Source organism: Heloderma suspectum, chromosome 3 (genome assembly GCF_057233095.1).
Source record: "Heloderma suspectum isolate Gila_16-S chromosome 3, 16-S_ref, whole genome shotgun sequence".
Lineage (NCBI taxonomy): Eukaryota > Metazoa > Chordata > Lepidosauria > Squamata > Helodermatidae > Heloderma > Heloderma suspectum.
Window position 1 is genome coordinate 305374719 of NC_139460.1, and position 20881 is coordinate 305395599.

At 44.6% G+C, this 20881-nt stretch overlaps 1 protein-coding gene across 5 annotated transcripts in view; it reads right to left on the minus strand.

The window, feature by feature from the left end:
• Positions 1 to 20881, minus strand: part of GOLIM4 (golgi integral membrane protein 4) — an 80305-nt gene that overhangs the window by 29258 nt on the left and 30166 nt on the right. For 3 of the 5 annotated variants that reach the window (XM_084847460.1, XM_084847459.1, XM_084847462.1), the window contains 6 exons: positions 20057 to 20106; positions 16497 to 16550; positions 14600 to 14750; positions 14317 to 14399; positions 11838 to 11921; positions 8746 to 8913 (listed from right to left, as the gene is read on the minus strand). In XM_084847460.1, the coding sequence (XP_084703586.1) occupies positions 8746 to 8913; positions 11838 to 11921; positions 14317 to 14399; positions 14600 to 14750; positions 16497 to 16550; positions 20057 to 20106 (590 nt within the window). The remainder of the gene's footprint in view (positions 1 to 8745; positions 8914 to 11837; positions 11922 to 14316; positions 14400 to 14599; positions 14751 to 16496; positions 16551 to 20056; positions 20107 to 20881) is intronic. The other 2 variants (XM_084847461.1, XM_084847463.1) reach the window with 2 other exon arrangements.

The following is a 20881-nucleotide window of genomic DNA, read 5'->3' on the forward strand; positions in this document are numbered from 1 at the left end:
TCTTGCAAAATTTCAGCTTAAATTGAAGAACGTAGGGAAAACCACTAAACCATTCAGGTATGACCTCAATCATATCCCTTATGAATATACAGTGGAGGTAAGGAATAGATTTCAGGGATTAGACCTGATAGACAGAGTACCTGAGGAACTATGGACGGAGGTCCGTAACATTGTTCAGGAGGCAGCAACTCAATCCATCCTAAAGAAAAAGAAATGCAAGAAAGCAAAGTGGCTGTCTGATGAGGCTTTACAAGAAGCTGAGGAAAGAAGGGAAGCGAAAAGCAAGGGAGAAAGGGGAAGATATATCCAACTGAATGCAGAGTTCCAGAGAATAGCAAGGAGAGACAAGAAGGCCTTCTTAAATGAACAATGCAAAGAAATCAAGGAAAACAATAGAATGGGAAAGACTAGAGATCTTTTCAAGAAAATCGGAGATCTCAAGGGAACGTTTTGTGCAAAGACGGGCATGATAAAGGACAAAGAAGGCAGGGACCTAACAGAAGCAGATGAGATTAAAAAGAGGTGGAAAGAATACACAGAAGAATTATACAGGAAAGATCTTAATGTCCCTGATAGCTATGATAGTGTGGTCACTGAACTTGAGCCGGACATCCTAGAGCGTGAAGTCAGGTGGGCCTTAGGACGCTTTACTAACAACAAAGCTAGCAGAGATGACAGTATTCCAGCTGAGCTATTTAAGATTCTAAAAGATGATGCTGTTAAAGTGCTGCACTCAATATGCCAACACATTTGGAACACTCAAGAATGGCCACAAGACTGAAAAGGTCAGTTTACATTCCAATTCCAAAGAAGGGCAATGCCAAAGAGTGCTCAAACTACTGTACAATTGCGCTCATTTCACATGCCAGCAAGGTGATGCTCAAATCCTACAAACTAGGCTTCAGCAGTATGTGAACCGAGAACTACCAGAAGTACAAGCTGGGTTCCAAAGAGGCAGAGGAACTAGAGATCAAATCGCCAACATTTGCTGGATCATGGAGAAAGCAAGAGAATTCCAGAAAAACGTCTATTTCTGCTTCATTGACTACGCTAAAGCCTTTGATTGTGTGGATCACAACAAACTGTGGCAAATTCTTAAAGAGATGGGAGTACCAGACCACCTTACCTGTCTCCTGAGAAACCTGTACGAGGGTCAAGAAGCAACAGTAAGAACCAGACATGGAACAACTGATTGGTTCAAAATCGGAAAAGGAGTATGACAAGGCTGCATATTGTCGCCCTGCTTATTTAACTTATATGCAGAGTACATCATGAGAAATGCCAGGTTGGATGAATCACAGGTCGGAATTAAGATTGCTGGGAGAATTATCAACAACCTCAGATACGCAGATGACACCACCCTAATGGCAGAAAGCGAAGAAAAAGCCTCTTGTTGAGGGTGAAAGTGGAGAGTGCAAAAGCTGGTTTGAAACTCAACATTAAAAAAACTAAGATCATGGCATCTGGCCCCATCACTTCCTGGCATATAGAAGGGGAAGAAATGGAAGCAGTGACAGATTTTATTTTCTTGGGCTCCAAGATCACCGCAGATGGTGACTCTAGCCATGAAATTAAAAGATGCTTGCTCCTTGGGAGGAAAGCTATGGCAAACCTAGACAGCATAGTAAGAAGCAGAGACATCACCTTGCCGACAAAGGTCCGTCTAATCAAAGCTATGGTTTTCCCAGTAGTAATGTATGGATGTGAGAGCTGGACTATAAGGAAGGCTGAGCGCCGAAGAATTGATGCTTTCGAACTATGGTGCTGGAGAAGACTCTTACGAGTCCCCTGGACTGCAAGGAGGTCAAATCAGTCCATCCTAAAGGAAATCAACCCTGACTGCTCCTTGGAAGGACAGATACTGAAGCTGAAGCTCAAATATTTTGGCCACTTAATGCGAAGAGAAAACTCCCTGGAAAAGACCTTGATGCTGGGAAAGATTGAAGGCAAAAGGAGAAGGGGACGGCAGAGGATGAGATGACTAGATAGCATCAACGATGCAATGAATATGGACTTGAGCACACTCCGGGAGAGAGCAGAGGACAGGAAGGCCTGGCGTGCTATGGTCCATGGGGTCACGAAGAGTCGGACACGACTGAACGACTGAACAACAACATTATTATATCAGTGGCAATATTATATCAGTGGCACTGGCTGCCTATTCTCTTCCAAGCCCAAGACAAGTGTTGATTTTGACCTTTAAAGAGCTAAATGGTTTGGGACCAGGTTACTTGCACTTATACAAGCCTACCCAAGTCTTGAGATTGGCCACAGAGACTCTGCTCGCAGTCCCACCAATAGGTATGATTAGGTTTGCAAAGAGGCATGACAGGGACTTTTCAATGGTCTCCCCCGCTCCCCCCATTTATGGAACATAAAGAGATATGTTTGGTTCCCTCTTTGTTTTCCTTTAGGCAGACCCTGAAGGCATGGCTGTTTCAATCCCCTTTGGTACAGGGCTGGTGTAACAGTCATTCTGCTTTTGAAATAATTCAGATTGGTGGCTAAGCTGATGCTTGAAGTATCTGATGCTACTCTTTAGGACTATAGAGTATTTTACCATTGTTATCGGTTTAAATAATTGGACTTTTTTGTATTATTGTTTATAATTGCCTGATTGTAAGTTGCTTGAGAAAATGTTTTAGTTCTGCAAAGCAACATAAACATCTCTTAAATCAATACTGTATTGGCTGTATGAAGGAACAAAGGTGCAACGTAAATGAAATACAGGGCAGCGGCATCCTCGGCAGGGATTCCAAGGCTTTCCAGCTGTAGTGGAGATTTTGGATTATTAGTTTTTGTTCTTATTTTCTTCCTTTCTTTTTTTAAAATTACCTGTATATCTCACCTTTCTTCCATCGTGGAACTCAAGGTGGCTACATGCAGTGCCCAGGTGGTCTCCCCTCCAAACACTGACCAGACCCAGACCTGCTTAGCGTCAGCAAGGTGGCAGCCTTGTGTGCTTTCAGACCATGCCCTGAGACCAATTTTCTTATGGACCAATGTTGCTACCTATTTTTCAAGGCTAAGCTAGTGCTGCATGTCATCCTACCTGATGGCTGCTTCTCCACAAACCATCCTCAGCACATTTGCAGCAGAGAAGCGGCAGGTGGAAGCGGGGCTGAACTCTTTCTCCTCCTGCCATGTTCCCCCTGAGATGCTCCCTTCCCCAGCAAAGTTCCAGAGCTGGGGGGGGGGGGATGGAAGCAGCAGGGGTAGAGATTTGCAGGAACACAGCAGAGGCAAGGGGAGGGCAATTTAAGCATCCCCTCCCACCTGCAGCTTCTCCACTGCAGAGACGAAATGTGGCCATTAGGCCAATGTTCTACGAGGCGGACTGTAACATGTAGTTTGACCTTTGCTACACGGCCTCAGACAAGTCACCATCACAAGGCCCAGCCTATCTCTCAGGATAACTGTGAGGCTAAAAAGGCCACTCTGTGCTCCTTGAAAGATAGGCTATACAAAACAGGACATCTAGTTTTTCAAAAAGCATTCTGTCCTGCTTTTCCATCCCTCAAGGCCCATCAAAGTGGCTGACAGCATTATATACAAAGACATACAAATATATGCCAGTTACACCTGGAGGATAACACACATCGTAAGGACACAAGGCAACATCTAAAACTAAATTATCTTATTTCAGCAACCTCCACCCTTAAGGCAAAGGACGTCCCTATGGTATTTTGTCATCTGTCACCTGATTTTTTTCTTCCACCTTTTATAAAAAGCAGAAATGTGTGCATTATAAAATAAGCATCAACATTACTGCTATGTCCCTTATACGTCCCTATCACTGATGGATTGGGTCAATGTCTTGGTATCAAAAGATTGTTCATAGGAATAAATGCAGTGATTCCAAAACCTACCTCATCCTCCTCTTTCATCCAATTTTCAAAAAAATCTGGGCTTTTAAAATCCTGATCTCACCAATTTAGCAATTATCAATAAATCCAAATGCCTTCCTCCCACCCCCCAAGCCCTCATTTTCTTTCCAGTTTTGCATACCCACACCTATCTAGACATTTCTAAAGAGAATTCCTGTGTGGTTAGTCACACACCTTGTGTAATTTGGAATTACCTTAATCCACATCCAAATTCAAAGAGGAAGAACCCAGATATTAAGAGAGCAATAATTTCCCCCTTAGACAGCATTTGAGGGACCACAGAATGCAGTCTATGAGACTGCACAGAGAGCTCTGACCTTGGAGGAAGAGATTCAACCATGGATTCCCCACCTCCACAGCCACCACAGAAAGCTCCGTGGTGGTTCCCTTTCCCGAGGTTGGAGCTCCAACCTCAGGAAGGGGAAGAAGACGGGGGGGATGGGGGCATGCCAGTGGGTGTGGAGGGGGGCAGGCAATGTATCCATTGGATCCAATGGCGCCTCAGTCTCTGGCCCCGTACGCAGCAGTGTGTGTGACTTAGACAGGCTCAGAGGCCCACTTATCAAAAAATGCATCTGGGGAGGACAGAGCCTCCATCGCTCCTCCCACCCTGCCAGCAACAGCCTGGCAGAGCTTAGGATGGATGGAGGGCTCCGAGATCAGAGCCCTTCATCATTTGGGCTGGATTGCACCCTAAGGGAGGAAGATGCATATAAATACAATAAACAAGATACAACCTCCAAGCTTACTGGTAACTGTTGCCAGTTATTATTTAGGGAAGCAATCCTGGGTGCATGGACAAAGCGATCACTACCTTAGAGAGATTTTTTTTTAAGGATTCAACAAAGTCATGGAAGGCAGCCATTGATGGACCTATTATATGCAATAATTAAATGGAATTCAACTTCACGCGCTGCTCATCTGCTTCCCAAAAGAGTCCAGCTGGTCTCTGCTGGAAGAAAATGCTGGACTAGAAGGACCTTGATCTGATCCAGCAAAGCAATTCTTCTGTTTGTAAAGTGTGAGTGGATTCACACATACATGCTTTGTCAGATGACACACCAAAGCCAGAGTTTTCCTATCACCTCTCATGACCTTCAAGCACAAAAGTTTTTAGCGGAGGCAGTTCACACATTCAGCTGTGAATCAGGGCCAGTAAGTCAGAGGTCCCCAATGCAGCACCTGCGGGCACCTTTTCCCATTTTTTAAAAATATACATAAATAGACTTGTATGAAACACATACAACTTTCTAGCAATTATACATGGGCTGCAACAAAAGTAGACCAAATATCCAAGTAAGCATCCATTTGAAGGTGGTGTCTATATGCCACCCCTTCAAATATTGAAAGCGTTGTAAGGCCCTCAATCCACTGCATTGTAGGAGGCGAGTGTTTATCCTTCCAGTGTTATAATCTTAGTGTTTTAGCTGTCAAAAGGGCCAGAGAATCCATTTATGCTGAGCATTTGTTAATTTCCATGAAGCAGGTAAATAATTTAAAAGAATATGTGACATCACTGAATATTAAAACTGTTCCATTACAACATTTTCTCTGTGTAATAACCTCCCTGCAAAACGAAGCAATGATTGGACATTGTCAAAACATATGTTTAAAAGAAGCATTAGCTGTATTGCACCACCAGCAATTAGCTGAATTAGGCAATCTCTTATTAAAGAGGCGCTGCAGTGTCCAATAGACACGAAGCAAAAGTTTTTGCTGAATAAGGTGCAGCCTAAGATCCATAGACGTGAAAGGTAGATGTCAAAGCAGCAATTGGCTGATTAGGCATTTTGTGGTGGTGCCCACAGCAGTATCTCAAATTCCCAAATGCGCCTGTGGATCCAAAAAGGGTGAAGACCCCTACACTAAGTCATTGAGCGATAGGGCATCAACCATCAGCCAACCATGTGTGAAATCAGACCCACTTACTTTGATTCAAAACAACTCCAATTAGAACTCTGCTGTCTGTGCAAATCTCTCACGTTTGAGCAGCCTGTGGTTTTTGTTTGGCAGCAATCATCCCATGTCAGCAATGTTTACGGAATCCTTTTCTTTCCCCAACCCACACTGCCAAGAGCTAATTTTTATAGATCTGAGACAGTCTGTTATTGTCCTTTATTCTTCCTTTGTTTATTAATTTTTGATGAGAATATTAGCAAAAAACAAACAAGAAAACTTTTACAAACCAACCCACCCCTTCGCAAAGTTTGCTCTATTCAAACATGATGACACATCTCTTGCTTAAACTATAATCATGTGATCTTCAGAAAGAGCAAAGATCTTCAGTGTTTTATTAAACACAAGTATTTGCAAAGGAGCCATTGCTGAACACACATGGCCATCTCCGTACACTAAGCCAGCAAAGGAGATTAACATTTCCTTTCATGCTAATTCCAGGCCAACCACACCTATACTAATGAACACAGTGATTCCATCGGATTGCCTGTTCTTTGCCAATGGCAAGAAGTGTCAGGAATGAATCTGAGCGTGTGGAGATAGTTAGCAGCCCAGACTCAGAATGGGAACAGCCAGAACCGGGGGAGGCTTCCTCCCTAGTGAGCTCAGATATGGAAAAGCATTCTGCTCATAGCCTTGGCACACAGATGGCTTGACCTGAAGGGCTCCCCCCCATGAGAACTCAGCTCTTGTGGGAGGAGGAGAGTGAGGGGCATGACTTGAGGGATGCTAGGGTCCAGTGCAGAGCAAAGTGGGAAAAGTTAGAGGCGGAGCTCAGACACTCCACCCAGTTGGCTATGCATAATAGCCTACGTAGGAGGGCACAACTGTAGGGGAGGGGCATCCCCCCTAAGCTAATCTGCCAGGGAAGTTCTTGTTCAAACTGCTGGCAACTTCTCTAACTTCCATTTCGGCTCCTCTATTGGTGTTTGTAATTGCGTGGAGTAGCTGTTTCCTTTATAGCCTGAGCGTCTCCTAGGATTTGTATTTGTAAAGAACCTGGTTGTTAACTAATAAAGTAGTGAGCCTGAAGCCTGGTATCTTGGAGCGTGTTGATTGCGAAGGGGGAGGACAAAGGAACGTGACAAGAAGATAAAACATGAGAGGAATGGGAAGGCACTGCTGAGTAGCGGAGGAGGTGCCAAGACTGTCTCCAGATTATGGGAGTCCCCTGAGAACATACTGGCCATGTTCAGAAGATCAGCCGGGCAAACAATGCAGTCTGGGTAGTTTCCCCTGCCCCAGCACATTCTGCTCGCACAAATGGCATTTCCCTAATTACCTACGTCACGGGTTGCCATGTTGTCCGAACCTGGTGTGCAATGCAGCAGGGGTAGCTTTTCACCCACCCCACATCCCTTAATGCAAGCCATAGACTGTAGGGTGGGTAAGAAGCCACCCCCATTGTGCCGCGTACTGGGTTTGGACGACACGGCAACCTGCAACGTGATGCAGGTAATTAAGGAAATGCTACTCACACAACTGGCATGTGCAGAGGCGGGGGAAACAATCCATACTGTGTTGTTTCCCCCGCTGATTGTCTGAACCCAGTGACTGGGTTCACACAACAAGACAACCCACACTCAAGGTTGAGTATAGGTTGAGTGTGGATTGTTGTTGAACTGTGGGTCGTTACATTGTGTGAACCCAGCCGTGCTAACAAACCATGGTTTGTTAACCATGAACAACCCACAAAGAGAAATCATGATTTGTTCTTGGATTATGAACTGTGGGTTGTTCATGATTAACAACCATGGTTTGTTAGCACAGCTGGGTTCACACTACACAGCAATCCACTGTTCAACAGCAATCCACATTCAACCCATACTCAACCCTGAGTGTGGGCTGTCATGTTGTGTGAACCCAGCCCCAGTCTGCCTTGCATATTTATATGTGAAAATAAGGTGCCTTGGAAGAACAATTGTGGCTGCACTGGTTGCCAGTCAGTTTCCTGGCCCGATTCAAACTGTTGGTGCTACCTGAAATAGCACCTTCTACTATATCTTCTCCTGCCTGACTGGTAACATCATAGAAAAATTGTAAATGACTAAACAATGCCACAACTTTTAAACTTTTGCTTTTGCAGTATAAAATCTGGACATGGTTGAAGTCGCATGTTTGGCACGGTGCTTGTTCTTGTAGATTAACGCTGCAGGACTAAGGCCAGGTCACACAGGCTAAGTTGGATTCACTGCCTTCATTACCAAAAATGATAATCACAAACGACAAGTGGGAGCTGCAACTAACTGTTGCAATGTGGAGAGCTCTTGTTCAGGGTTCCTGCCAGCTGGCCTTCTTCCTGGATTCTCCACTGCATTCCGTTCTCCTCCTTTTCCACACACCCCTCCAAACTGTCAGCCTTCCATGGCTACTGGACATGCACAGTGCTCAGTCTCAGCTGAGCCAAGGACCTCAATGCTTCACCCGCCCCATAACCCCTGCAAACGGGGATGGTGTGGGGCAGGCAAAGCCGGCTGTGGTTGAGTCAGCAACCTGGAGGAGTAGCTCCTTTGGGCACAGACCCAGTCAGAGCTTCGCCCGCCCCACATTCTCCCCGATCAGGAAAGGCACGAGGCAGGCAAAGCAGGCAAGGTACTGAGCTGGAGGCTTCCATGCTGGCACTTTGGGGGCATGGATCCACCCACTGCCAGCACCCAGTCTGCAGGAGAAGGGCTTCCATCTGGCCCCTTGAGGAGAAAGTACTTCCCTACCCCTAGTTTAATGTGCTGTCTGAATTAGTCATCCTCAACCTCTGCCCCTCCCATCCGCAACAGGGTGGTGACAATACTAACCTACCTTGCAGGGGTGTTGTAAGGAGTACTGGTGAGGCTTTCTGAACATGCAAAAAGCACTACTACTACAACTACTACGGAAGGCTGCTTTGGCAGTCAGCTACTATTACCTCCTTTTGCTCATCAGCCACATCGGAGCTACGTGCTTTGGAGTCACTTGGAGGAGATGGTCCTGGCATCAATGGCGGACTATGTGGCTGCTGAAAACTTTCTGGCTTCTGGAAACTAGGCATCTTTTTGAGGGTGTCCTTCAACTGTCTGTATTCCTCCACCTGGGACTAGAATTCAAATGCAACCATTAGACATCACTGGCAGATGAACAGCTTCCTATTAAAATCTGCTGGGAAGCTGGCAGCTCCAAAGCAGTCTGAGTATTTTAACTAAACATGCACATCAGATCAAAAACGCCCATGTGCTGAAGCTCCGTGTTTCTATGCACCAGGGTGTGCCAATTTAATACATTGCAGCGGGCATGCAAAGTCTAGCAAAAAATCCCCACAGCCTAGAAACGGGGATTAGTTTTTTCCATGCCAAGCAGAAGAGGAACAAACTGTCAGAAATGAATTATTACATTTCTTTTCAACCCTTTAAAAATAAAATCATAAACAGAACGTTCTATGGACTGAAGACATACTGAAACGGGGGGAAAGAGTAGAATTAATCTCATGCACTTGTTCAGATGCTTGTAAGAAAAGTGGCTTCCCTTTCTTAATAAAACTGTTCACTTTCAAGAATGTAAGAAGAGCCCTGCTGGATCAGACCAAAGGCTATCTAGTGCAACATCCTGTCTCTACAGCGGCCAACCAGATGCCCATGGGAAGTCCACAAGCCACAGCTTATGAAATAAAATGATCCAGAACAAAGGTGAAGTGCTGTGGCATGGGTGGCCCAGTGAACAAGCTAGACATCCTGGTCTAGCATAGTCACTGGGTCATGACACAGTCACGGGGTAGACGAACAAGAGGAGGATCACAACAGCCTGAAATCTACCCAATGTGTTCATTTACCATAAATCCTTTATGAAAATGGACACTGTCAACAGTATAAGCAAAAGGGCTGAGCATCAAAGGTACTGTGGTGCAAGCAGCTGTGCTACATTCACAGAACTGACAGTTCTAGGTCGTAGTTTAGAAACAGAAATAGTTTAAACCATTATTGCTAAGGGCATGTACACACTTATTTCTTTGGTCTCACTGGCTGGCTCGCACATGGTATGGGTTGTTAAATTCTGGGCTGCTGTGATGTGTGAACACAGTCATGCTAACAAACTACGGTTTGTTAGCCATGAACAACCCAGAAAGAGAACCCATGGTTTGTTGTTGGGTTGTGAACTCTGGGTTATTTAAACCATGGGTTGTCATTGCTTGCGAACCCAGAACCGCGGGTTGTTCATGGCTTGTTCCACCAGACTAATGAGGCAGTGGCCAAGAGTGGTAAAAAACAAACAAACCCAGCCACTCTACGCACCTACACTACAGCGCCACAAAGGTTTCTGGGATACAGGGAGGGAACAGAAGGAGGAGAGAAACAACCCAGGAACTGAGAAAACAAACCATGGCTTGTCTGTCAGAGAAACCCTGGGTAGGGCAACAAACCATGGGTTAAATAAACCATAGGCTAGTGTTATGTGTGAACCAAGCCATTGTCGCCTCTAGTGAAATGGATGTTGCACAGGACTACAGATGACTGTACTGCTTGCCAGCTCACTCTGGGGGAAATCCAACCTACATGGTACAGGGGCCAACCCAAGTTCAAAGCCCTGCCAAGCCACTAATCTCAGCAGTTGCTGAGTTGCTCTCTGCCAGGATCCCACCCAGCCAGGGCACTGGGGGGGGACCTTTTCTGAGGAAGAGGCACAGGATTCCGTGGAAAAGTCCAGCATGCCTGGGGACATGCAAGAACCCATTATAATACTAAGGCAGCCCAAAGTGCCATGTCTCGTGGGCATCCTGCCTGGGCCCCAACAACCTCTCTGACCACATCCCAGACTCTGACTCTTTCCCTGATTCTCCCCCTCCCCACCCCCGGCCTTAAGAGCAAAGGCAGCAGCAGAATCAGTTGAAATCCCAAATGGCTGCCAGGAGGCTCTCATCAGAGGTCTCCTTGGGATGAAGAGTCTACTCGGGAGGAGGAAGAAGTCAGACAAAATCCAGCTGTGAACTGTGACTCAGCAGATGACCAGGAAGGGGAAAGGGCTGGCAGCAAAGATATAAGCCTCTCAGTCTTTCCAAGGCTCTTTCTGGAGTAACAACGCCCCACCAAGCTCCTGTGCCAGCTCGAACCGCAACCCCGGGGCTGATCACAGATCACCTACCTTGTAGGGCTGTTTGAGAATAGAATGAGATAACTCCTAAGCTCCTTGAAAGACCGAGGACATAGAATGCAATACATCAGGGGTGTTGAACCTCAGGCCTGTGGGGCGAATCTGCCCCAACTGGGAGCCAAATCTGGCCCTTGGGCTTTCCCAGTTGGCCAGGCACCCTTCCCCCACTCCCTTCTCCCCTCCTAAGGTTAAAATGCCCCTCCTAAGCCTTAGTTACTAGCAGTGAGAGGCGTAAGATAAAATATCCTGGTATTCTGACCCCACCCTGTTTGCCTTTGACCCCAAATTGGGGAATGCTGCCCCAAGAGACCCTCGAAAATTGAATTTAACCCTCAGGCTGAAAGAGGTTCAGCACCCCTGCAATGCACAGAGACCGCTAATCACAACGCAGTAGGCGTGCTCCCACTCTGAATTCCATATTCCTGTCTTTGAAATCATCGCAGCTGCTCTTTGTAGCATTTCACCCTGCTGGTTTTTTCATTAATAACAGAAGATCCGAGACAGAACATCCGAGTTATAGAAGCTGCAGAGAGGGAAAAACCCCACTGAAGACTTGGCATGTAGCCCCCTAGATAGGAGAGAAAGATGTGGCTTTTATCCATACATGCACCCATTCGAACCCATAATGGAGCTGTCAAAAAACAAAATCAATTTACTGTGCTATCATTTTGGTTTAGTGGCAGTCATTCCAGGCATGCATTTGTCTTCCCGAGAGTGGAGCCGGGTGTTAACTGGAGATCCCCACGCAAAAAAAGCTTGCATGCATAGAAGTTACAGTCAGCAGAAAGAAAGGGGAAAGAATTGTTTAGGAAGACTTAAAAAAGCAGAGCACCATTCATTAAAAGCGGAGGCTAATGCAAAGCCACTTTCCTGGCTGACCTGCGCAGCTTCTAGTGCACTCTTGTGTTCATCCAATGTCACTACAAGCTGATCATGTTGGGAGAGTAAATTCTTATGCTGCAGCTACACAAAAGAAAACACCACATCAAATCTGATCCCAAGTGTGTTTCATCAGGGCGAGTGCTAACCTGAACTTTTTGTAAGCCACCTTTGTTGGCTTCAGAAAGGCGGTATAGAAATACAATAAATATATAAGTAACCTTCAAAGCCAATAACATATTCTTTGGGGCGGTCAACCGTCTAAAGAGTAGTTGATTAACCTGTTTTTGAATTCATTTCCAGCCTACCAAGTCTTGTGTAAAGGTACCTTTTTGAGATGGGCCAGTACAGATATAACTACCTTTAAGAGGATGGGAAGAGGCTTTGAGGTTGTATGGTCCCTCCCCAGAGTGAGTTCCCCCTCCTCACATAATTGCAGTTAAGAGGTAAATCAGCGTTGACCTTATTCACAGTTGATGACAACCAGGTTCCCTCTCACCCAGGGTTTCCTAACTCACGTCAAACCCTGGTTAAGCAGCAAACCTTGATGCCATCACCCATGGTTAAGGTAGGTGTCGGCTGCAATGAAATGAACAACGAGGCAGAATTAGCTTATGTTCCTGCAGCTGGCTTCTGATCAGATCTCTCTTAACAATGGTTACAAGATGGGGCATTGCATCTGCACCAGCCTGAACTGAAAGAAGTGCAAGGTATTTATTTACAATATTTGTACGCTGCCCCCCATTAACATTAAGTTCTGTGGCCAGCTTACAATAAACCAACATACAAATCACTTAAAATAACCACAGGGGCAGTGCCAGGTAAAGCTCTCAGGGAAGGATTTCCATAACTGGAGTGCCACTACTGAAAAGCCCATTTTTAACAAAAGCTACCACTCACTCTTAAGAAAAAAGGGCCCATCTTTCTTAATATTTTCTTGTTATACCTTAAAATAAGGAAGGACAACTTGTGGCCTTCAACTTCCATCATCCCTAACTATTGGCTAAGCTGGCTAGGGCTGATGGGAGTTGTAGGCCAAAACATCTGGAGGGCCACAACATACTCACCCTGGCCTTAAAATAATAGCCTCAAAACTAAACAGATTTGACCCCACTTCATAAAACTGTGCTCACTGACTCTATTAAAATTAGACATGGGGATAAATGGGAAGAAGAATTTTACAAGAACTGGAGTCCCTTTAGAAACTTTATGAAGATGAAGTACAATATGGATATTGTTATAAATCATTTAATATTTAGTTGTTTTGTTTTTAAATTGTTAGGAGAAGGAAAATTTGCTATAAATTAACTCAATGTTGACGAATTTCAATTTGTACCAAGATCAAGCAAACTAATTATAGTTGTTTTAGTGTGATCATTGTTTTAGTATGGGTATTAATGTGCACTGGATTGCCTAAATGATTAATGTGAATTAATGTGTGTTGCATTATGTAAATGTGATCATATTTGATCATTATACATTGTATAATTGCAACTGCAATAAAAAAGTAAAAGTGGGCCCATTGATCAACTCCCAATTACAATATTTGCAAGCTTATAGCCTATATAGCTTATAGTATTCTTAAATTCTCATTAATGTTTCAAATAACAATCCTGAGGAAAAAACACACTTGCATCTCAGCAATTCCTCGTGCATGTTGTGAGTTCTACTGTTTACAAAAACGTTGCCCACCTCCTTCCCCATTCATTTCAATAGAGAATGTACTTCTCTGTGAATGCACAGGGATGTGTGTGTGGAGTTGCACACTCAATTGAACTGAATGGGGAATGTCAGGAACCCCATTTGCACATCAGAATGCATGAAACGTCTACATTCTTCCCTTGCGCAAATGTTATCGATTTCAACACAAGATGAGCAGCAGGAATGTTTATACTTCTCCATATACAGATGTTCTCAGTAGACTCTGTCTTTTGATTCCAGATGTGCCTTTAATTCTGGAGCTCAGTATTGGGGGTGAACAACAAAAAGTAAATCTAGAATCACAACCTCAGTTGAAACTGAATTGCTGTGAAGAAATGCCAGGAAAAAGGTAATATTACAACTATATTGCGGAGGGGGGAATTGGATGTATAATCCCCAAAAGAACATAAAAATTTCCATGCTGGATAAGAAAGACCAAACATTTAGCTAGTCAGACTCCCACTGTAGCCAGTTAGATGCCCCTAGGAAGCTCAGAAACAGAACAGGGTGGTAGGATACCTTGTTCTTGGTCAGATATACTACTCCTGAACCTGGATTAACTATCTGGCTAATTGCCATCAATGGCTGTATGCTCCATGGCAGTCCTGAGCCTGGATGAGTGTGTGTGCATGTCTACGTGCATACTTCCCTTCCATTAAGCTAGAAAAGTCAAAGATTTTAATCATCATTTTATTTTTCCAGTTGCAGGATTTTTATTCCCCTTTGCAAACAAGGGGATTTTTTCTCTCTCCCTTGCTTTGAGAGATCAGAATCTTACCTTCACATCTTGTAGCTGAGTATGAATATCTTGGTGGGCTTTCCTCAACTGCCTGTTCTCTTCTCGCAGATTATACATCGATTCTATTAAGAATTCAATGCAAACAAAAATTGATCCTACAGATTTACACTTCATGAGGGGAATTCAAATTATGCATGTATTTAAATATTGGCCCTCAAGTCCTAATGAAAGCTGGTGCAATGCCAATAGAGGCAGCAATTCCAGGGGGTGGGCTACTTTCTCTCCCCCTCCCGAAATTTAATTAAGTAACATGATTCTATACCCTTCAGCTTGGACAGCTCCTGCTCTTTCTCTTGCTGTAACTGCACATATCTCTGCTTATGATTGTCGACTGCTCGGCTGAAGTCATCTCCCTGTCTCCTGCGCTCCTCTTCTAGGTCTGAGTGCTGCTTCTTTAGTTCCTCATGTTGGCTCTGCAAAGAACAAAACAAGAAGGACATGCCACTAGGATGCATTTATCTGAGCAGCTGGTTTTGGATTTTTGCTGCAGGCTCACCCCGGGTGAGACAAGTTTTCATACAAGCTGATGCGAATGGACTGCTTCTGATCAGGAGTGGGCTTGGTTTAAGGTGGAAACCCTAGTTTAATGTTGGCTCAAGTGTTAACGATGCCCTGGTTTGGACATTACACGAAACCATGGTTTCACAAAGAGTTGGATTTGGCCTGCAGGCCTGAGGGTCAACACCCTCAGTTTATCACTATGAAAACAAGCATGCACTCCTTACCCGCTCTCTTCCAGTTTGTCCTTTCTGACGATAAACCAAGGTTAGTCTAAATCAGGAAGCAAGCATTTCCAAGCTCTTCTTCACAGCTGCGCCAGCCCAAGGCTAGACTCGTTTAAGGTGGAAACCCTAGTTTAATGTTGGCTCAAGTGTTAACGATGCCCTGGTTTGGACATTACACGAAACCATGGTTTCACAAAGAGTTGGATTTGGCCTGCAGGCCTGAGGGTCAACACCCTCAGTTTATCACTATGAAAACAAGCATGCACTCCTTACCCGCTCTCTTCCAGTTTGTCCTTTCTGACGATAAACCAAGGTTAGTCTAAATCAGGAAGCAAGCATTTCCAAGCTCTTCTTCACAGCTGCGCCAGCCCAAGGCTAGACTCGTTTAAGGTGGAAACCCTAGTTTAATGTTGGCTCAAGTGTTAACGATGCCCTGGTTTGGACATTACACGAAACCATGGTTTCACAAAGAGTTGGATTTGGCCTGCAGGCCTGAGGGTCAACACCCTCAGTTTATCACTATGAAAACAAGCATGCACTCCTTACCCGCTCTCTTCCAGTTTGTCCTTTCTGACGATAAACCAAGGTTAGTCTAAATCAGGAAGCAAGCATTTCCAAGCTCTTCTTCACAGCTGCGCCAGCCCAAGGCTAGACTCAGACCCGAAGAGCGAGCTAATTTGACTGTTTCGGATGTGGTCATGGGACTTGTACCATGACAAGATATACATGGGGCAATCACGTGCTCCAAAGCGCCCCCATGTCAATTGCTTTGTGATGGAGAAAATTCAAATGTTATGAAGGCTCTGGGAAGCTGCACCTTTAAAGACAACTTTCACTTTTTAGAGTGCACAGAAACTTGCATGGGATGATTAAAAAAAGAACTAACTTCATATATATGTTGAGGGGGTTTGACCTGGCAGTGACTGACCAGGAAAGGAAGTACTTCTTCCCACATAACGTAGTTAAACTATGGAATTCGCTACCACAACATGTAGTGATCCAGTTTGGATCGTTTCAAAAGGGAATTAGACAAATTCATGGAGGATAAAGCTATCAAGGGCGACTAGCCATGATGGCTATATATTACCACCTGTATCAGAGGTAGTATGCCTCCAAATACCAGGTGCCAGTGAACAAAGATGGGAGGGTGCTACTGCACTCATGTCCCGCTTCTGTGCTTTTCATAGGCATCTGGTTGGGCACTGTCAGAACAGAATGCTTTGTTCTGATCCGGCTTCTTATATTCTCAAAGGAGGGAAACATTTTGCAACCAGGAAGAAGTCCTTCTTCCAACACTCAAAACACCCACTGCAGTTGGAGATATTTTAAAAGGAGATTTTCAACAAATGCAAAATAGGACTGGAAGACAAACGTCGTCTTCTTTTTCTAGCTTCCCTGTTAAGATGAAACTGTTAAGGTGAAACACATATCTACCTTCAGCATCTGGTGTTGCACATTCAGTGCACTATATCTGTTATTGGAATCTTGCTGTAAAACAAAAAGAGAAATATATAGTTAGTTGACATCCTCAGCCACTTCCTACACAGCTATGGTATCTCTCTGTAAGTGATACTATAAGGAAATCGCAACACTGCTCCGCTCACATAACAAACATCTGGGGTTCAGGACACAATGCAATGCCCTGCAGAGGTGTTGGACTACAACTCCCACAATCTATTCTGGAAGGGGATGATGAGAGTTGCAATTCAACACTTCTGGACGACCCCACGTTGGCACAGGCTATCTGTCAGGAGCACCCTAGCTGCCTCTTACAGTCTACTCCAATAGCCAACTCAAGACACAGACAAAAGGATTCTTTTCAAGGCTTTAATCCTTTTACAACTTAATTACTCTTTCAGATGCTAATCACCAGCGACTAAGCAAGGAAGAGCACTGGGGAAAGATAGCTGAGTAGCCTATGCTCCAGGTTAGGCAGTTGGTCCTCGTTTGAAGGAGAATCACGGGAAGACCCTGAACTTATGGGCTAGGGAGAGATCCTCTCTCCTTCCCTTGGATCCTCGGGACGCGACCGTTGCTTGCGTGCCAAACGAGCACTATGCCTCCTTTCTGCGCCCTCCATCTGTCATTGCTCCCTGCGTCGGCGTCGAGAGTCCAGCAAGCCCCCCTCCAGCACTCTCTCGCTGCCAGGGTCACTATCTATCCCAGGAATACTGGCAGGAGGAATCGCTGCCAGCTGCTGTGCCTGTGAGAGATGAGCAAGCTCCTCTCCCACGGATTGCTGTTCCTCCTCAGAATCAGAACTGCTCTGGGGTTCTATCGGCTCAATTTCCACCCTGACACTATCCTAAGGTGTGGCCTTCCCAAATATCAACCCAAGCTGCTTCTCTGCCCAGTCACCCATATGTAAATCACATGGACAGCCCGGAACAGCTCAACTGGATGACTTGACTCCCCAAGATAGTAGTGGTGGTGGAAGACAGAAGAACAAATTCCTAAAACTCAGGACTGAAAGCAGTAGCAAAGACTCTCCAAAACAGGATGCATGCAAATGGCAGAAGCAGAGGCTGCAGTGAGGACTTCCCCCCCACCAACCATACTACCGTGTGGAGTTCCACCCCCAGGGAAGATTTTCTGGCTCTCCTGTCTACCTCCAGTCCTACCTTGGGCCTGTTATAGAACAATGCAGTGACTATGTACCTTCAATGGCTCTATGAAGCATTCTCTATTTATTTTGCTTCCCACGTAGTACCGATGCAGCACAGCCTAGTCCATATATACCAGGCAAGGGCCTCCCATTGACATGATGGAAGTGTGGTTCATCTCCCCTCCCATCCCCTCCACCTATGCAAAGGCTAGGTTTGCACAATCACAGGGTGGATAATAAGCCATGGTGGCTTGTTAAGTACCCTTTGTGCGTCTGGGAGATTAGCGTAATCACCCTTGGCAGCACAGCTTGTCGTAATGTGAGAACCCAGCCTGCTGGTTTCGCACAACCCGACAAGCTGCACTGCCAAGGGTAGTCATGCTAATCTCCCCAGCAAGCGACCAGCACAGGCAGTGGGGGAAATAAGCCACTGCTGCTTATTTTCCCAGTGTCTGGCATGGGCCTTCCATGCCCTAATTGTTATGCTTTTCCCCTAAAAGCAGGGGACATGGAAGGTCAGGTGAATCATGGCACTACACACATAGTCTTGTTGTTACTGTCATTTTTAACAACAACAACAACAACAACAGATTTATGTACCACTTACTATATTTAAAAATATTTCTAAGAGGTTTACAGGGAGATTAAAATAGATTAAAATACATCATAAGAAATACAAAAACATGTATACAAAATATTTATAAAAACATTTAATACCAAATACTCACAACGCTATGTTTGTTAATTATAGTGTTGCATCTGTTTCAAAATGTTGTTATAAATGTTTTGCATACATGTTTTTGTATTTATTATGTATTTTAATGTATATTATGGTGCATTTTAATGTATTTTAATGTGCCTGTAAACCACTTAGAGATATTTTTTAATATCTATTATTATTGTTATTGTTGATGTTGCTGCAGGGCAGTCACTCAAGGAAAGCCTGGATAAAGAGATGCATCTTTAATTGGCACCTAGAGCATACCACAGTTGGCTCCTCCAGAATACCAGGGAGAAGGCATTTCATAAGGTGGGGGCCACCACAGACAAAGCCCACTTCTGGGTTGCTGCAAGATGGCAATCTACAGGTCATGGTACAACCAGCAAAGCCTCCTCCAATGATCTTAATGATCTCACAGGCCTATACTGGGGAAAGCAAACTACCAGGTAACCTGGTCCCAAGCTGTTCAGGACTTTACATGCAAGACCTTAAACTTGGTTCAGTAGCTAATAGATACCCAGTGATTCGTAGCTAATAGGTAGCCAGTGCATTCTGCATTGTTTCTTCACATCATGTATTAAGTAATGAAGCAGTGATGGTGTATTGGCCCCAGGAGCGTAACCAAGTCACCTGTAGTGTTAGAGGGGCCTACGGATCCATAATGCCTTGCTTAAGTTCATTATTAGTGCAATTCCCTTGCTAGTAAGCCTCTGAGCATGTCAGAGTCATGTTAGAAGATGAGTCAAAGGGCTGATAGCGCAGCCTAGCACATTCCGTACTAATGAGTAGAGTATCTAATCAAGATGTGCCTGGGAAGTGAAGTTTGTTTACCTTAAAGCTACAGGTGGCTGTTCTGAGAACCAAGTGCTGTTAGTCTATGCTGGGAATGAACCCTAGGGGCCGCTTGCTGCTGTCATGCTGCCTCATTGCTAACATGTATAGTATAAAACCCATTGTACCCCATGGCTCTGGGTTCAGAGAAGCTGTCTGATCCAAACATTGGGTATGCCTATGTGCTGTAAGTTACTCAATAAAGTACTCCTTGTAAGTAAACCTGGGTCTGATTTATCACTATCTTGGCACCTCTAACCTAAGAGTTCAAAGCCTACAGCTGGGGCAATACAGATGGGTTGCAGCCCCTCCTTCAATATGCAAAGAGGACTGCATTCCCTGGTATGTATGAAGCAGGCCTATGTATTTGGAGAAAAGAACTAGGCCTGTTTCAGACATAACAAATCATGGTTGGTCATTATGAGACCGAGCCTGCACAGACCTTGAGCTTGCATGCTCCCCCTCTTCTAGGTGTGCAAGAAGGAGACGGAAAGCTTCTGCTTTCACTTCTGAACACAGTTGCCTGTTGCATCTGAACCTGGGAAACTGTGTTTTGCTAAGAAGGCTACTGAACCATGATTCAAACATAACAGGGAACAGTGGCTGGTTCAAAAGCAAAAGCTGTCAAGCTCCTCTTTGTGTGTGTGCAAGCGGAACACGTGAGCCTCAGGCTCATTCTTGTAAATGACAAATCCATGGTTTGTTGTTATATCTGAACAAGGCTCAACTGTACTGCTAATTATAGCAATAATTATTGTCGTGGCAACCATCCCAGTTAAGTCTATATAATAAGACCTTTATCCCAAGACATCCTGTTGATCACTTTTGCTCACTTACCCTTCCTTTATTTAGTGTTTCTTGTGCTTCTAGTTTATAAACAAGGAAGTCTAAAAAATAAAGAGAGAGAAAATAATAGATTTTGAGGAATGTTTACTCAGACAAAACCCCAGACAGCTACAGTCCATGGAGGAACTTTGTGGTTCAATCCTTTCACTGAGGATAGTTGGTTCTCATGGTCATTCCACCTTGCACACATGTGCACAATTTGGTTTCTCTACACACGGTTATTATACACTTGACTGGCATTGAGAGTGTGAACCAACTTCACTTAAAAGCATTGGGCTGGATCCAAAACGAAGCTAGTTGCACTTAGTCAATGGGACTTTATGTCATGACTAATTTGTCACATTGATTACAAAGGGACCTAAATGCAATTAACTTAGTCTGGATCCAACCCACAGCGACTGAGGAGATGGGAGGAAATACGATAGTTCTACCTGTGGTATTCTATCTGTGACAGACCATTCATACACGCACACTGTCACTTGATGTTACAGTTATCCACATGCATAAGTGAACTGGCTCTCAGGTTCGCGTCATTGGGAGGCAAGGGCTCCTACTGCTCAACCTCAGAAAAAGACACAAACAACAAAACAAGAAGTGTACATGGCATCCATCGTAAAGATACATTTTCATACACATCTTCTGAATAGCGTTCTAAGTCCAGAACGCCCACCTACATTCGATTTCTATTATGCCACAACCTACTCTGATTCCTGGGAATTATTAAAAATGCAGAAAATAATCACAACAAATCCTGCTAAACGGTTTGCCCCCCCCCCCCCCCGATTGTAGTCTGGAATGTAACTAAAAGTCCGTTCC